This window comes from Oncorhynchus keta, chromosome 20 (genome assembly GCF_023373465.1).
Source record: "Oncorhynchus keta strain PuntledgeMale-10-30-2019 chromosome 20, Oket_V2, whole genome shotgun sequence".
Classification (NCBI taxonomy): Eukaryota; Metazoa; Chordata; class Actinopteri; order Salmoniformes; family Salmonidae; genus Oncorhynchus; species Oncorhynchus keta.
The window spans coordinates 11,725,368-11,739,291 of record NC_068440.1 but is presented as its reverse complement, the minus strand read 5'-3'; the positions used below and the strand labels follow the sequence as shown (position 1 = coordinate 11,739,291).

The following is a 13,924-nucleotide window of genomic DNA, read 5'->3' as shown; positions in this document are numbered from 1 at the left end:
TATGAAGGAAGTTAGAGGTAGTTTCGCATGCCAATGCTAACTAGCATTAGCACATTGACTGGAAGTCTACATGTATGCTTTGACTGTAAGTCTACAGGAACAGTTAGCATACTGCTAGTTAGCAATCAGGCAAACGCTAGTTAGCAACTTCTTTCAAACTGCACACAGAGACATAAAAATGGTCCCCACAAATTCATTTGACTCTGGGGAAGTACATAAAGGAGAAAAACCGCTTTAAAATAATAATCTGATCTCAAAATAAATGCTTTAATATAATGCATTGCCATCCCATATAATGATAGTCCGTCAAAAGAGACATTTAGAAGATTTGTACCTTCTGAGTATCCTGTTTGGGCGGGGAAAGCCATGGTCAGGTGGCAAACTGTGCACAGAAGGGGGAGGAACCTTACTGGTCTGTGGAGGAGATGTAGTGAGAGTGAGATAGGGGGGAAAATGGGACATATTCCATATACACCCTATGGCAAATGCACCTTGTTTGTACCGCATCGAAGAAACAATCTCTACTCCGCCAATGGGTTACAACATTCTTTTCAAAGCTTATTTTACTCCTACATTATTTACCCTCTATGATTTGAGTGTACATAAGGACAGAGGGGTCAAAATGTAATGAATGATGAGTATTAAAATGTTAGATCAATGCCAGAGGGTAAACAAGTAGATTGAAGGAGATAAACAGGGTGAAACAGATCGATGGAGAGCTGAGAGCGAGAAGGAGCAGAGAGAGGGATATGTGGTGAAACAGAGGATGATGAGATTGAAAGTGGAGTTGATGAAGAGATTAGGGGAAAGCACACATGATGAGAAAAATGTGTGGGGGAGGACAGAACATTTACCATTTATGGGAATAAAGTAAAGACTAAACGGTCACAATTAAATCAAATAAAAAAGATCAGGGGCTTTGAAAGCCTAATACAGGAAACAGAGGCAGCTCCGCCCCCAAAAAGGGGTAAATCCACATCTGACCGGAAGCGGTTCATCACCTCCACGAGCAAATTACATGTCTGCATAGCCCAGGGCTGCCTGCCAGTGCTCCTTCGCCAGTCTGGCCCTGTTATTAGCTCAGCAGGCATGGCAGGCCGCTCTCACTGACCTCACACGAACTCACAGAGTCAGCCACGATGGAAAAGGGAGGGACCATAAACGTCTACATCACACAAATAAGGGTAGAAGCATTTTTCAGTGAGTACGTTTCAGGAAAGTTAACTGAACAAAGCTTGTACTTTTACCTCACACAAAAGACAGCAGAAGAAGCCTACTTTTTGCCTTCATTTAATGTTTTTCAAAATAATTTTCTGGTCCTTTTCAAAAAGGACAGGGAAACAAACTTTACTTCATCCTTTTGAGTACTTTCCAGATCCTTCTCCAAAAGGGTAGGATTTGACCTTTTGCCTCACATAAATTAAAACATTTCAATTTTGTGTGCCTTGACCACCAGTTTAATCACCTATACAATGATGATTTCACTCATTATAACATCATTATGCCATCCCCGTTATTCCTAGATGCACTTTCACAAAATTATGTAGACCTAAACGACCATTTACAGTAAATAAATATATATATATAAAAAATGTATTACCTATCAACCCGATATGTTGCCTAGTTTGCTGTCGTTTGGCTTAGCTGGTCGTAAAAACCTATCTTCCTCCATCAATGATGAAAATAGAATCTCAATTGGTTTTGCTCAACTCCTTGCGACCTCTCCTCCGTCATCCCCTCTTTAAAAAAGGTCAAAAGTAATCAAGGAGAGAATGGGAGGAAATGTGGAAAACAAATCACTTCTTTGAAATGAGACCTTCTTCACTAGCGCTTGACGTTTAAAGGTGTGGTAACCCAAAATAAATGTACGAAGTAGTACAAATACATTTAGCTAGTTGTGCTAGAGATTTTATAGATAAAAGGATATCTTTTAAAAAAGCAGATCATTTTTAAATATGTACATGTGCAACAGCTTATTCAAAGGGGGTGTGGCAGATTCTTTTTTGAAGTTCAGCAGAGAATATGTAGAGGACGGGAGGCTACTGAGGTGAGGAGGACACCTGTGTTTGCCTACTAACGAACTGACACTCCTCGACCACTCAACAACCACTTAACGGGTTTCCTGGTCACGGAGGAGAAGAGGGCGGAGGAATCTCCCTGAATGTTTTGTCTGGTAGCCTTAGTGGAGTTGCCAACAAGGTAACACTCCTCCACATTTACTGGATTGGTTGAACAGCGCAGAAGATAACCTCGCCCGACGTTTTTTTAAATTATTATCGTCAAGACCAGAATGTGGGGGATCTTGTTTCAGGCGTTTCTTTTATGCCTGGCTACTTTCGGTTAGCTCAGGGTTTCTCAAACTCCATCCTGCCCCCCAGACACAGTAGACTATTAACAAACACAGTAGACAATTAAGTTACTTTGACTGCAGACACTGTTTTAGAGACAAGCAGAGTCTGTGAGCTGCCCCCAAAAACACAGCCCTGCTCACATTAAATGAAGGTCTTCTCATCAAAATACACACAAATACTCTCTCTGTGTGTGTGTGTGTGTGTGTGTGTGTGTGTGTGTGTGTGTGTGTGTGTGTGTGTGTGTGTGTGTGTGTGTGTGTGTGTGTGTGTGTGTGTGTGTGTGTGTGTGTGTGTGTGTGTGTGTGTGTGTGTGTGTGTTGGGGGAGTTCACTCCTATCCAGCTGGCTTGACTCAGGCTTTTTTTTGTCATATTCTATGTGACTGAAATTCTAATAGTCAAGCACCAATCCACCTCCAACTCAGTTTCACAGAGCTTACTACTAGCCTACTAAATGAGCCCCAGACACCCTCAAAACAGAGCTACGTTCATTCACTTGACCAACGGCGACCTAGTACATACAGTGCATTGGGAAAGTATTCAGACCCCTTGACATTTTTCACATTTTATTAAGTTACAGCCTTATTCTAAAATTGATTTTTTTTTTAATTCCCTCATCAAGTTACACACCATAATGACAAAGCAAAACAGAAAAATGACGTTTACATAAGTATCCAGACCCTTTACTCAGTACTTTGTTGAAGCACCTTTGACAATGATTGCAGCCTCAAGTCTTTTTGGGTATGACGCTACAAGCTTGGCACACCTGTATTTGGGGAGTTTCTTCCATTCTTCTCTGCAGATCCTCTCAAGCTCTGTCAGGTTGGATGGGGAGCATCGCTGCACAGTTATTTTCAGGTCTTTCCAGAGATGTTTGATCGTGTTCAAGTCCGGGCTCTGACTGGGCCACTCAAGGACATTCAGAAAACTTGTCCCGAAGCCACTCCTGCATTGTCTTGGATCGGTGCTTAGAGTCGTTGTCCTGTTGGAAGGGGAACTTTCGCCCCAGTCTGAGGTTCTGAGCACTCTGGAGGAGGTTTTCATCAAAGATCTCTCTGTACTTTGCTCCGTTCATCTTTCCCTTGATCCTGACTAGTCTCCCAGTCCCTGCCAATGAAAAACATCCCAACAGCATGATGTCCTGAGCCTGATCCTACCATCCTGTACCTGCCTGACTCTGATTTGGATTGCAACTCTTTGCCTGCCTTGATCTACTTAGAGCCTGCCATCCTGTGCCTTCTTGACTTACATTTTCCCTGCCCTTGTACTTTAATAAACTCTGAGACTCGTACTATCCGCCTCCTGTGTCTGCATCTGGGTCTTAGCCTGAACCATTATAGTAGAAACATCTCAAGGATGATCAATGGAAACAGGATGCACCTGAGCTCTAGTCTCATAGCAAAGGGTCTGAATACTTATTTACATAAGGTATTTCTGTTTTTATTTTTAAGACATTTGCTGAATTTTCCAAATACCTGTTTTCATTTTGTCATTATGGGGTATTGTGTGTAGATTGATGAGGGAAAACACTTATTTAATACATTTTAGAATAAGGCTGTAACATAACAAAATGTGGAAAAAGTCAAGGGGTCTGAATACTTTCCAAATGCACTGTATGTTATACATGTACACTTCTCTGGATACCTAAGGTCACCATACATCAGGGATCATCAACTAGAGTCAGCCGCGGGCCGATTTTATTTCTGGAGTGGATGGTCGGGGGGCCAGAACATAATTACAAATACTTTATAGACTGCAAATTGAACACAAGAAGCCCAAACAGATATAATGTTTGACTAAAACAATCATTTCAAACCTTGCTTACATTTGTATACAATCATGTGTCTCTCTGTTATGCATTGGAATGCTTGGCAACAGATTTCTTCAATTAAAATCACTTGGAGCTGATTTCCTGGTGTTTTTACAGTCTTTTATGTCCAACAATGAAAATTCCACCCAAATTTGTCTTAATAATTTGTTGTTGTTTTTTGTTCAGAAAACTTGGGGGTACAAATAAAACCTGGCCCGCGGGCCACCAGTTGGGGTAACCCTGCCTTACATCATGATACAAGTAATGGTACTGAAGAGATAAGTGCAGGAGATACCACATTGCCTACTCTGAGCTGTTTGTGTTAAAGGGCTTGTACAGTAGCTACTCTGGTGCGGGTTGTAGCTACATACAGTGGGGAGAACAAGTATTTGATACACTGCCGGTTTTGCAGGTTTTCATACTTACAAAGCATGTAGAGGTCTGTAATTTTCTATCATAGGTATACTTCAACTGTGAGAGACGGAATCTAAAAAAACACATCGGCAGTGTATCAAATACTTGTTCTCCCCACTGTATGTATATGCGGTTGTTGCACGATCTGTTTGAGGCTTTAAGTACTAAGAATATTGTAGTCCAGACCTATACTCACGCCATTCATATTCTTAATTGATGCTTGTTTTGCTTTTCATGTGCTTTGAGATTTGTTTACTTGTATGTGTTGTGTGCAATTCAGCTTTTAGCTGCCAAGTACGACCTACATGTAAAATGTAATAAACTACTACTGCTCACTCTGATGAGTTCAGTGAAACTGAAAGTCATGTTCCAATATGTCCCTTTGACTATGAGCATTTCGGGACCACTTCAAAGCATGTGTTTAAAACTGTGTCTTTACAAAGTAATTACATGGACAGAGACAGTTGAACTATCAATAAATATGATTCTATATGACTTCAAGGTAGTCTCGGCATTACGACGTTGGCATGAGCAGCACCGCAGAAATTGAGATGAGAACGATGCAAGACTTTGCTCTCACACGGTCACACATACAGTTGAAGTCGGAAGTTTACATACACCTTAGCCAAATACATTTAAACTCAGTTTTTCACAATTCCTGACATTTAATCCTAATAACAATTCCCTGTCTTAGGTCAGTTAGGATCACTTTACTTTAAGAATGTGAAATGTCAGAATAATAGTAGAGTGATTAATTTAAACTTTTATTTCTTTCAGCACATTCCCAGTTGGTCAGAAGTTTACATACACTCAATTAGTATTTGGTAGCATTGCCTTTAAATTGTTTATCTTCGGTCAAATGTTTTGGGTAGCCCTCTACAAGCTTCCCACAATAAGTTGGGTGAATTTGGGCCCATTCCCCCTGACTGAGTTGGTGTAATTGAGTCAGGTTTGTAGGCCTTCTTGCTCGCACACGCTTTTTCAGTTCTGCCCCCCATAAAATATATGGGATTGAGGTCAGGGCTTTGTGATGGCCACTCCAATACCTTGACTTTGTTGTCCTTCAGCCATTTTGCCACAACTTTGGAAGTATGCTTGGGGTCATTGTCCATTTGGAAGACCCATTTGCGACCAAGCTTTAACTTCCTGACTGATGTCTTGAGGAGATGTTGCTTCAATATATACACATCATTTCCCATCCTCATGTTGCCAACTATTTTGTGAAGTGCACCAGTCCCTCCTGCAGCAAAGTACCATCACAACATGATGCTGCCACCATCGTGCTTCACGGTTGGGATGGTGTTCTTCGGCTTGCAAGCCTCCCCCTTTTTCCTCCAAACATAACGATGGTCATTATGGCCAAACGGTTCTATTTTTGTTTCATCAGATCAGAGGACATTTCTCCAAAAAGTATGATCTTTCTCCCCATGTGCAGTTGCAAAACGTAGTCAGGCTTTTTGTGGCGATTTTGGAGCAGTGGCTTCTTACTTGCTGAGCGGCCTTTCAGGTTATGTCGATATAGGACTTGTTTTACTGTGTACATTCCTCCCTGCTTCCTCCAGCAACTTCACAAGGTCCTTTGCTGTTGTTCTGGGATTGATTTGCACTTTTCGCACCAAAGTACGTTCATCTCTAGGAGAAAGAACGTGTCTCCTTCCTGAGCAGTATGACGGCTGCGTGGTCCCATGGTGTTTATACTCGCGTACTATTGTTTGTACAGATGAACCTGGTACCTTCAGGCATTTGGAAATTGCTCCCAAGGATGAACCAGACTTGTGGAGGTTTACAATTCTATTTCTGAGGTCTTGGCTGATTTCTTTTGATTTTCCAATGATGTCAAGCAAGGAGGCACTGAGTTTGAAGGTAGGCCTTGAAATACATCCACAGGTACACCTCCAATTGACTCAAATGATGTCAATTTGTCACGACCTCCGCCGAAGTTGGTCCTTCTCCTTGTTCGGGCGGCGTTCGAAGTCACCGACTTTCTAGCCATTGCTGATCCTATTTTCATTTTCCTTTGGTTTTGTCTTGTCTTGTATCACACCTGATTTCAATCCCATCAATTACATGTTGTGTATTTAACCCTCTATTCCCCCTCATGTGTTTGTCGGTCAATGTTATTTGTAAGTTTTTGTGCACATTTGTCCTGGCGTGCGTAGGGTATTGTACCCATTTGTTATATTTGTTATGTTTCCCGGTGAGTTTTTGTTTAATAAACTGCACCGCTGGAAACAGTTTTCTATCCTGCGTCTGACTTCTCTGCCGCCAGTATGCGCCCCCTTACACAATTAGCCAATCAGAAGCTTCTAAAGCCATGACATCATTTTCTGGAATTTCCCAAGCTGTTTGAAGGCACAGTCAACTTAGTGTATGTAAACTTTTGACCCACTGAAATTGTGATACAGTGAATTATAAGTGAAATAATCTGTCTGTAAACAATTGTTAGAAAAATTACTTGTGTCGTGCACAAAGTAGATGTTCTAACCGACTTGCCAAAACTATAGTTTGTTAACAAGAAATTTGTGGAGTGGTTGAAAATTGACTCCAACCTAAGTGTATGTAAACATCTGACTTCAACTGTAGTGTCTGCGCAGGTACGGGTGTGCTTCACGCAGCTACAAAGTGGTGGCTACAGGACCAAAACAGCAGATAAATTCAACCTCACGCTTCAACTCTGAAGTCGCTCGCAATTGAGTCAATTGCAGCAATCAGATCATTAATCTATGCTTTTTTTAAATCCCACCCTTATTCTCATCATTGCTGTTACTGTATATCAAATCCAGTCAAAGGAATCCAAACACAGAGCAGACAAACAGACACAAGTGTCGTATAAACCGACACTGCCTTGTGGTTGAATAAATGTTGTTTGTATTGGTGCCAGCTGGGTTAGCTCCACAGACAGGCAGCCATTAATATTCTTGACTGGAAAACGTCGGACAAAAGGCGAGCGGCGCGCGAGTGGACAGCTGCACACTGTGTTTCACTTTATACCCATTCTCTTACAAACGTCCACATTGGAAAATTACAGGACAAGAGTTACTGGCCCGTTTTCTTTATTTCATGGAAAAACAAGCCAAAAGCTACTAGGAATCACTTAAAACAGGACTTGAAGAAAAGCAATCACCACATGAAGAGAACACTAACCAAGGGCCTCTCAAACTGAACCATTGTTACCAAGTATCCGTAAACACAGGTTTGTGTTCATCCTGATGGCGACAGACTGATGACAGTGAATAAAATGGCAGTCAGGCCTGATTTGTTGGGTGCCTCTTGGCCACATCTTTCAGAAAGAACGTCCTTGGCCAGTTATTTTGCAGTCAGCTTTTCTGTTCTTTTTAATTAAGAAAACAGGGAATATAACTCAAGCGTGGCCCAGAGACGCCACCAACAGCACTGCCATGTCCAGAAAAAGCTGCCTGTGCAATATCCTCAAGCACATGGTACACACAGTACAAAATAGGGCTCTTTCCACCAGCTCTTTTATCCACAGACGCTGAGAGGTGATAGTATTGCGTCCCATTGTGACATAGCTACGCTGGACGCACAGTCCGAATGCGCACCTTCCTAAAATTCCCAACCAACGTGGCTCCATGTACGCGTCCTTTTTTCATTTGAATGTGTTGACAGTTGAAGAGAATTGCTTGAGCCGCGCTGAAAATTTGAAAGCCAAAGGTCCATTATTGTAGAACACATGGTTTGGACCATGATGGACGCTTTATGCAGACACAAAAAGACAGGCACAATGCAAACAGACCGCTTATGTAGCTGTCGAGGAGGTATTGCGGGGACTTCGAAAATAGGTTATCGCAACCCATGATGCACTTTATTATGATGTCAAACACTTGTACTGTACTGTATTGTACAATAGCCATATCAAGGTCAAATCACACAAACAGCTATAAGCTCTGGGTAAGACAGTACTGACTCTTGAAACCATTTTAGTGAGGTTACGTTTTCCGTCACTTCATTTCAAGGTTGCTTAATGGAGCGTTTTTTGTTTAGAAATAATCTTACTCTCCCTCCTTACCTCCTGCTCTCCACTTCCATCAGTACTTGTTCAGGCCCATTCACTTATATGGACACCTCTCACTTTTCTGCTTATGCCCCCCTATATACCGTGTCCATTACTGAGTTGAACTAAAGAAGCCCACAGTCCCCGAGGCTGTGTGGTGAAAGCCAGAGAAACAGAGTGCACTCAGAGCGTCCTGCTCTCGCCTCCTGCAGGGTGGGATGAAAGACAAGAAAGGTGCATGATGTCCTGATTTCCCTGGATGAGGAGACTGAGGAGACTGTGTCACAGGGGAAGCAGAGGATTTTAGCAGTCTCTGCACGGTCTAGCAAGGGCACAACATCCACATGTTGTTTTATAGAAAATTGCAAAAAGAAATGTTCTGGCCCAGATACACACAAGAGAATGTTGGCCCCTTGTTTTTAATTCTCTCGGCTCTTAGTCTCTTCATCACTGGTCTAACCCACGTAACCCTAGTTCATTTGTCTAACTTCCCCTTGTTCAATGAACACAGAAGGCTAGTTCAAGTTCCCTTTTTTTAAGTACTACCTCTGAATCTCCCCAACAACCTTGTCTGTTAAATGGATACTTCACCCACATGACATATTTGTTTCCTTACTCTGAAACGAATATCCACACTTTGGATTGAAAGGAAACAATGTAATTTGGGTGAAATATCCCCTTAACAACCATGTAGACCTTAGATACTTTGTTTTGCTTGTTCCTCAAACCTGCTTCCTCAAATTCATAAATCACTCGTATCTTTTAACATAAAAAAAAGTCCCTTGGGGAAAATTACTCTCCCAACTCCCCCAACTTACGGCCGCATCGTAACTTGAGAAATGTGTGTGTGCTGTAATTCGAACTTCCATGTTGATCAGGAATTGATTTCAATGGGAGATTGATGTCATTGACTTGGAAATCTCTAGTCAGGATTATTCTATATTCTTTGGGCTGGACTGGAGATTCCATAGAGATTGTAAATGCTAATATATCTATTAAGTTTATCCATCCATCCTTCCATTTCATTTAGCCATCAAAAAGTGTGTGAATCACACAACCACCCCACTATTGAAATGTCAGCTTCTTGAGTGTGAAACGGTTGGTTGAAAATGTCATTTGATTGCACCCAGAGTCATCAGAAAGTGTCTTCAAATAAACTAAAGAAGCATTGAAATTGAATTGACCCCAACTCTGGTTTCAACATAGTTGTACAACCTACCAGTGGTTGATGAACTCTTCAGAAGTTCACATTCACAACCAATAGTGGCAATAACATTTGTTTTTCAAGACCGTATCGCTCAAAAATATCTTGGGGGGTGGGTGTTCTACTGTAATATGGGATATAGACAACAACCTTTGTAGCAACAAAGTACACAAGCTAGCGATAGTAACAAGTAATATATGCCCACCGTGTCACCAGCAATTTGAAACCATATCTGGCATCATAGGTTGGTTAAAATGAGCCCTGAAGTTCAATATTGATAATAGTTTGGTAGTTATTAGCTAGAATCCTATTGGTGCCACTAGATTAAAGTGCCTAAGCAGTGCCGCAGGGGTCAAAACCCATCATGTGAATAAGCAACGACTCTCTTTAGAAAATAGTTCATGTTAAAATGAAATATCACCACGTTTTCGTCCCACCACAGTTGCTACTTATTAGGCTTTAATGTCCAAAGCAGCCATTTTTTTTTATTTCTGGGTAAGAATAAAGTACCTTACTGTGATTGTTTTCTATAAAAATTCTCAAAAAGAAACAAAAATAATTTTGCTAAGACTGTCTGGGAGTGGTCTGAGTGGGGAGTGGAAAACTGAAAACTAGCTGTTATTGGCAGAAAGGTTTGGAACTCTCCACCTTATTGTTCTATTGATGATGTCACCAGGCAGGCCAAAACTCCATCCTACCAAAAAATGCTACAATTTCAGGCTGTCTTTTCAAACAGCTCTTATACTAAAAGGGCATTATCATCCTTTTCACAATTTCACAGTATTATTCCAACCTCAGAGTGTGGAAATATATATATAAAACACAGCAAAATCACGTTTTTGGCTGCACCAAAGCCTGTGATGCCAAAGGCAACATGTCCACTAAGAGACTACATTAGAGAGGGGGACAGAGAGAGGGACAGAGGGGGGATAGAGAGCTTGCAGGGAGGAGAAAACTCACTGGGCACAGACGTCAATTCAACGTCTATTCCTTCAATTTCATTGAAGTTACGTGGAAACTAAGTTGATTCAACCAGTGTGTGCCCAGTGGGAATAGACAGAGTGGGAGAAAGAGAAAAGGACAAGTAAAGACTAAAGACAGTGAGAGAGGTGTTATTTATGACCCTGTCGAAACTGAGAAGTACGAGGAGTGGTACTGTACTAGAGGACAGCAAAACAACGAGTGGTGAAGGAAAGTTATTTTGTGCTTAAATGGATGGAGGGAATAGAGAGAGAGTTTAATGGTGTTTAGGTTTCTACATTACAAAAAGAGCTAAGACCTAAAAGTCTAAGCCTTGATTTTTAATTTTAGTACCCCTTTAGGTATATATATATATATATATATATATATATATATATATATATATATATATATATATATATATATATATATATATATGTATGATTTGATAAAATGTTTTATTTGGCATTTACTACTATTGCCACTAGAAACATATTGAATAATACATTCATAAATGGACAACAAAAAAAAATCATAAGGAATAAGGTTTATAAGTGTCAGGAAATATTTTGCTTTTTGGAACAAATATTTAACCCCTTACTTTTGTTTGCACAAAACTACACTCATACTTACATTAATTTGTATGAACACCATAGTATTCCTGAGATTCTCATCTTTCCATAGAGTGGTCACTTTAGTTTGTAGGCCAAACCCTTTTGGATGCTACACATTTTATTTGTGAGAAGATTGATTTTTGGATCTCATGGTTTGACAAACACCACTGTAGCTTGGCCACCTTCCACCACAGATGCAGAAGGCTGACATATGTGGATGTGGTCATTGAGACGCAGCCCATGTACACAAAAAAAAACATATCTCTAGTTTAAACTGATGGATTGTTTAAAATTATGTTACTTAGATGACGCACGGGTTAAGCCAACCATGGGCGGAAGGTGTCTCTTACTAAATAATACTGCTTGATGAAAGTGCGTATTGATGTGGAAATACAGTTTGTGGAACATCTTGCAAAACTCTAGTATTAAACTTTAAGCTGCAAAGTTAAAGATGCATCCGTCAAAGGACAATGCAGAGACATTGTGAAATGAAAAGTTATGCTACTGGATTTATTCTCAATCTGATGAAAAGATGTTCAAATTACGCATCCGATTTTCACTGTAGAATAAGAAACGTGGAACATTATTCTTAAGAAAAAAAGATTCTGAGGGCGCAGGTGAGTTTAAAAGAAATACGACCCCTAAACGGTCTAATCCTGCTTGTAGCCCATGTAAATAAGAGTAGGCTAAATTCAGGACCACCGGGGAAGGAAAGCAATGAGAGGAAAAAAATAAAATTGCATGTCACACATAAGTGCAGGCTAATATATATATATATATATATATATATATATATATATATATATATATATATATATATATATATATATATATATATATATATATATATATATATATATATATATAACTTTCTGCCCTAATTTAGCCATCGGTCCAAACTTGTTAGGCTAAATTATGAATAAAACGACACCTACCGCATTATTTCGACAAACATTTCGATTAATGGTTGTCCAATCCTGGATTTTCTAATATTTTGGGGGTTGAAAGGATGGGAAGTCTTTTCGGCATCGGCTCCCTCAATTGGTGCAGTGCGCGCGGGATATTGCGACGTTCAATACTGTACCCAAGAATACTGAGAACTCTATGCAGGTATGGGACGCGTACGTCCGACCGGCTGCAAAGGAGAGGAAGAAAAGAGAGAGTTTGAGACAGTGAGGGCAAATATGAAATCTTGAACTGCCCACTTTTGTCATTCAACTAAGAGGATGGAGGAGAATGTGTCCGTGTAAAGGGATGGGGTAAAAGTGGGATGGGATGACATACATGGCAATGCAGTTGAACTGTTTGAGCGACGTCTCAACGTAGGCTTATTCGTGACGATTGATGACGTTTTAATGGAAAGGATCAGACATGGTTTTATTGCAAGGGGGAATATAAGAGAAATGTGGTGGGTAGAGAGGAGAGACGAAGGGGGAGAGTGCGTCAGTCAGTGCAGCATTCGGGCAAATTGCTGATGCTGCAGGTAAGCAACGAGAGAGAATAGACTAGAGTCGCAGAGAGCATGCAAAGAAGGCGATGGGATGATGCAGCCTATGAAAAAGTATTTATTGAATATAACGTACGCCTGCAGGTAACCATGAATAATGCATTTACAATAAGTTTATAATCCATTTCAATTGGTTTATTCTGGTCAATGAACACTATACCAATCATTTCGAAATTCCAGATGTGAATATTTAATTTATGTGAATGTAGGATTATTTCAATCAGAGTGAGTACACGCAATGTTTCTGTACACAAAAGTTGACGAAGACTTTTGAACTTCACAAAGTTCCTCTTCTGCTAATGATTTCTGAAAGTGTATCAATGACAACATTGTCTTCTTAACCCCAAAGAGCAGTATGCAAAGCAAGCACACATAGTGAGGCATCCCATCCTTGGGGTTAAACTGTGAGTGAATGGTGCTTTGTAGATGTCCTCTGCCTTGGCAGAAGTGGCAAGACCCAGAGGAATTTGACACTGATGAGACATTGCTGGGACTGTTTAGGCGGGAAGTGGCAAAGCAGAAAGGGCTAGGTCGTGTTCATTATGCTTCAAACAGAAGAAAACGGACTGGAACAGGGAGAGAATACCTGGAATTGTCCACTAAGAAACATTGCAAAACATTTTAGGCTGTTTTGCTGGCTATGTATGGGATTTATTTTAAAAGCCCAGAAGAAGGTTCCATTTCCGTGGTTAAATTTCAGCCTCTCTCACTTTTAATCACACAACCTGCCCAACCCAGCATTATCCTGAGTGGAGTCACACTTTTCCCCCATCCTTTGCCAACCACAGCTGATTAACCACTAGGGTACCTACAATAATAAGCGGTAAACTACAAGGTACTCCCCGGGGACTATGATTGTCAATCATCAGGTAATCTAGAGATGACATGTTAGAGAACGGTGGAGTGATTGGTTTATCTGTTTCATAGAAGAAAGCATTACATATATATCAGAGTTTCTTACGCTTCTAGTCCTGTGAACATAGCATATAATACTGATTTGATGACAGATGGAGTATTGTAAGACAAGAAACAAGACGTCTTGCTTCCAGACAAA

The 13,924-nt window shown here is 40.6% G+C and overlaps 1 protein-coding gene across 1 annotated transcript in view; it reads right to left on the bottom strand.

Annotated features, from left to right (window-relative positions):
- The window catches only part of LOC118398952 (brevican core protein-like), a 31,484-nt gene extending 18,875 nt beyond the window's left edge, over window positions 1-12,609 (bottom strand). The window contains exons 1-2 of the mRNA XM_052472078.1: window positions 12,299-12,609; window positions 335-414 (exon numbers count right to left, since the gene is read on the bottom strand). Coding sequence (XP_052328038.1) covers window positions 335-414; window positions 12,299-12,318 — 100 coding nt within the window. The 5' untranslated portion in view covers window positions 12,319-12,609. The remainder of the gene's footprint in view (window positions 1-334; window positions 415-12,298) is intronic.
- Between the last annotated feature and the right edge of the window lie 1,315 nt (window positions 12,610-13,924).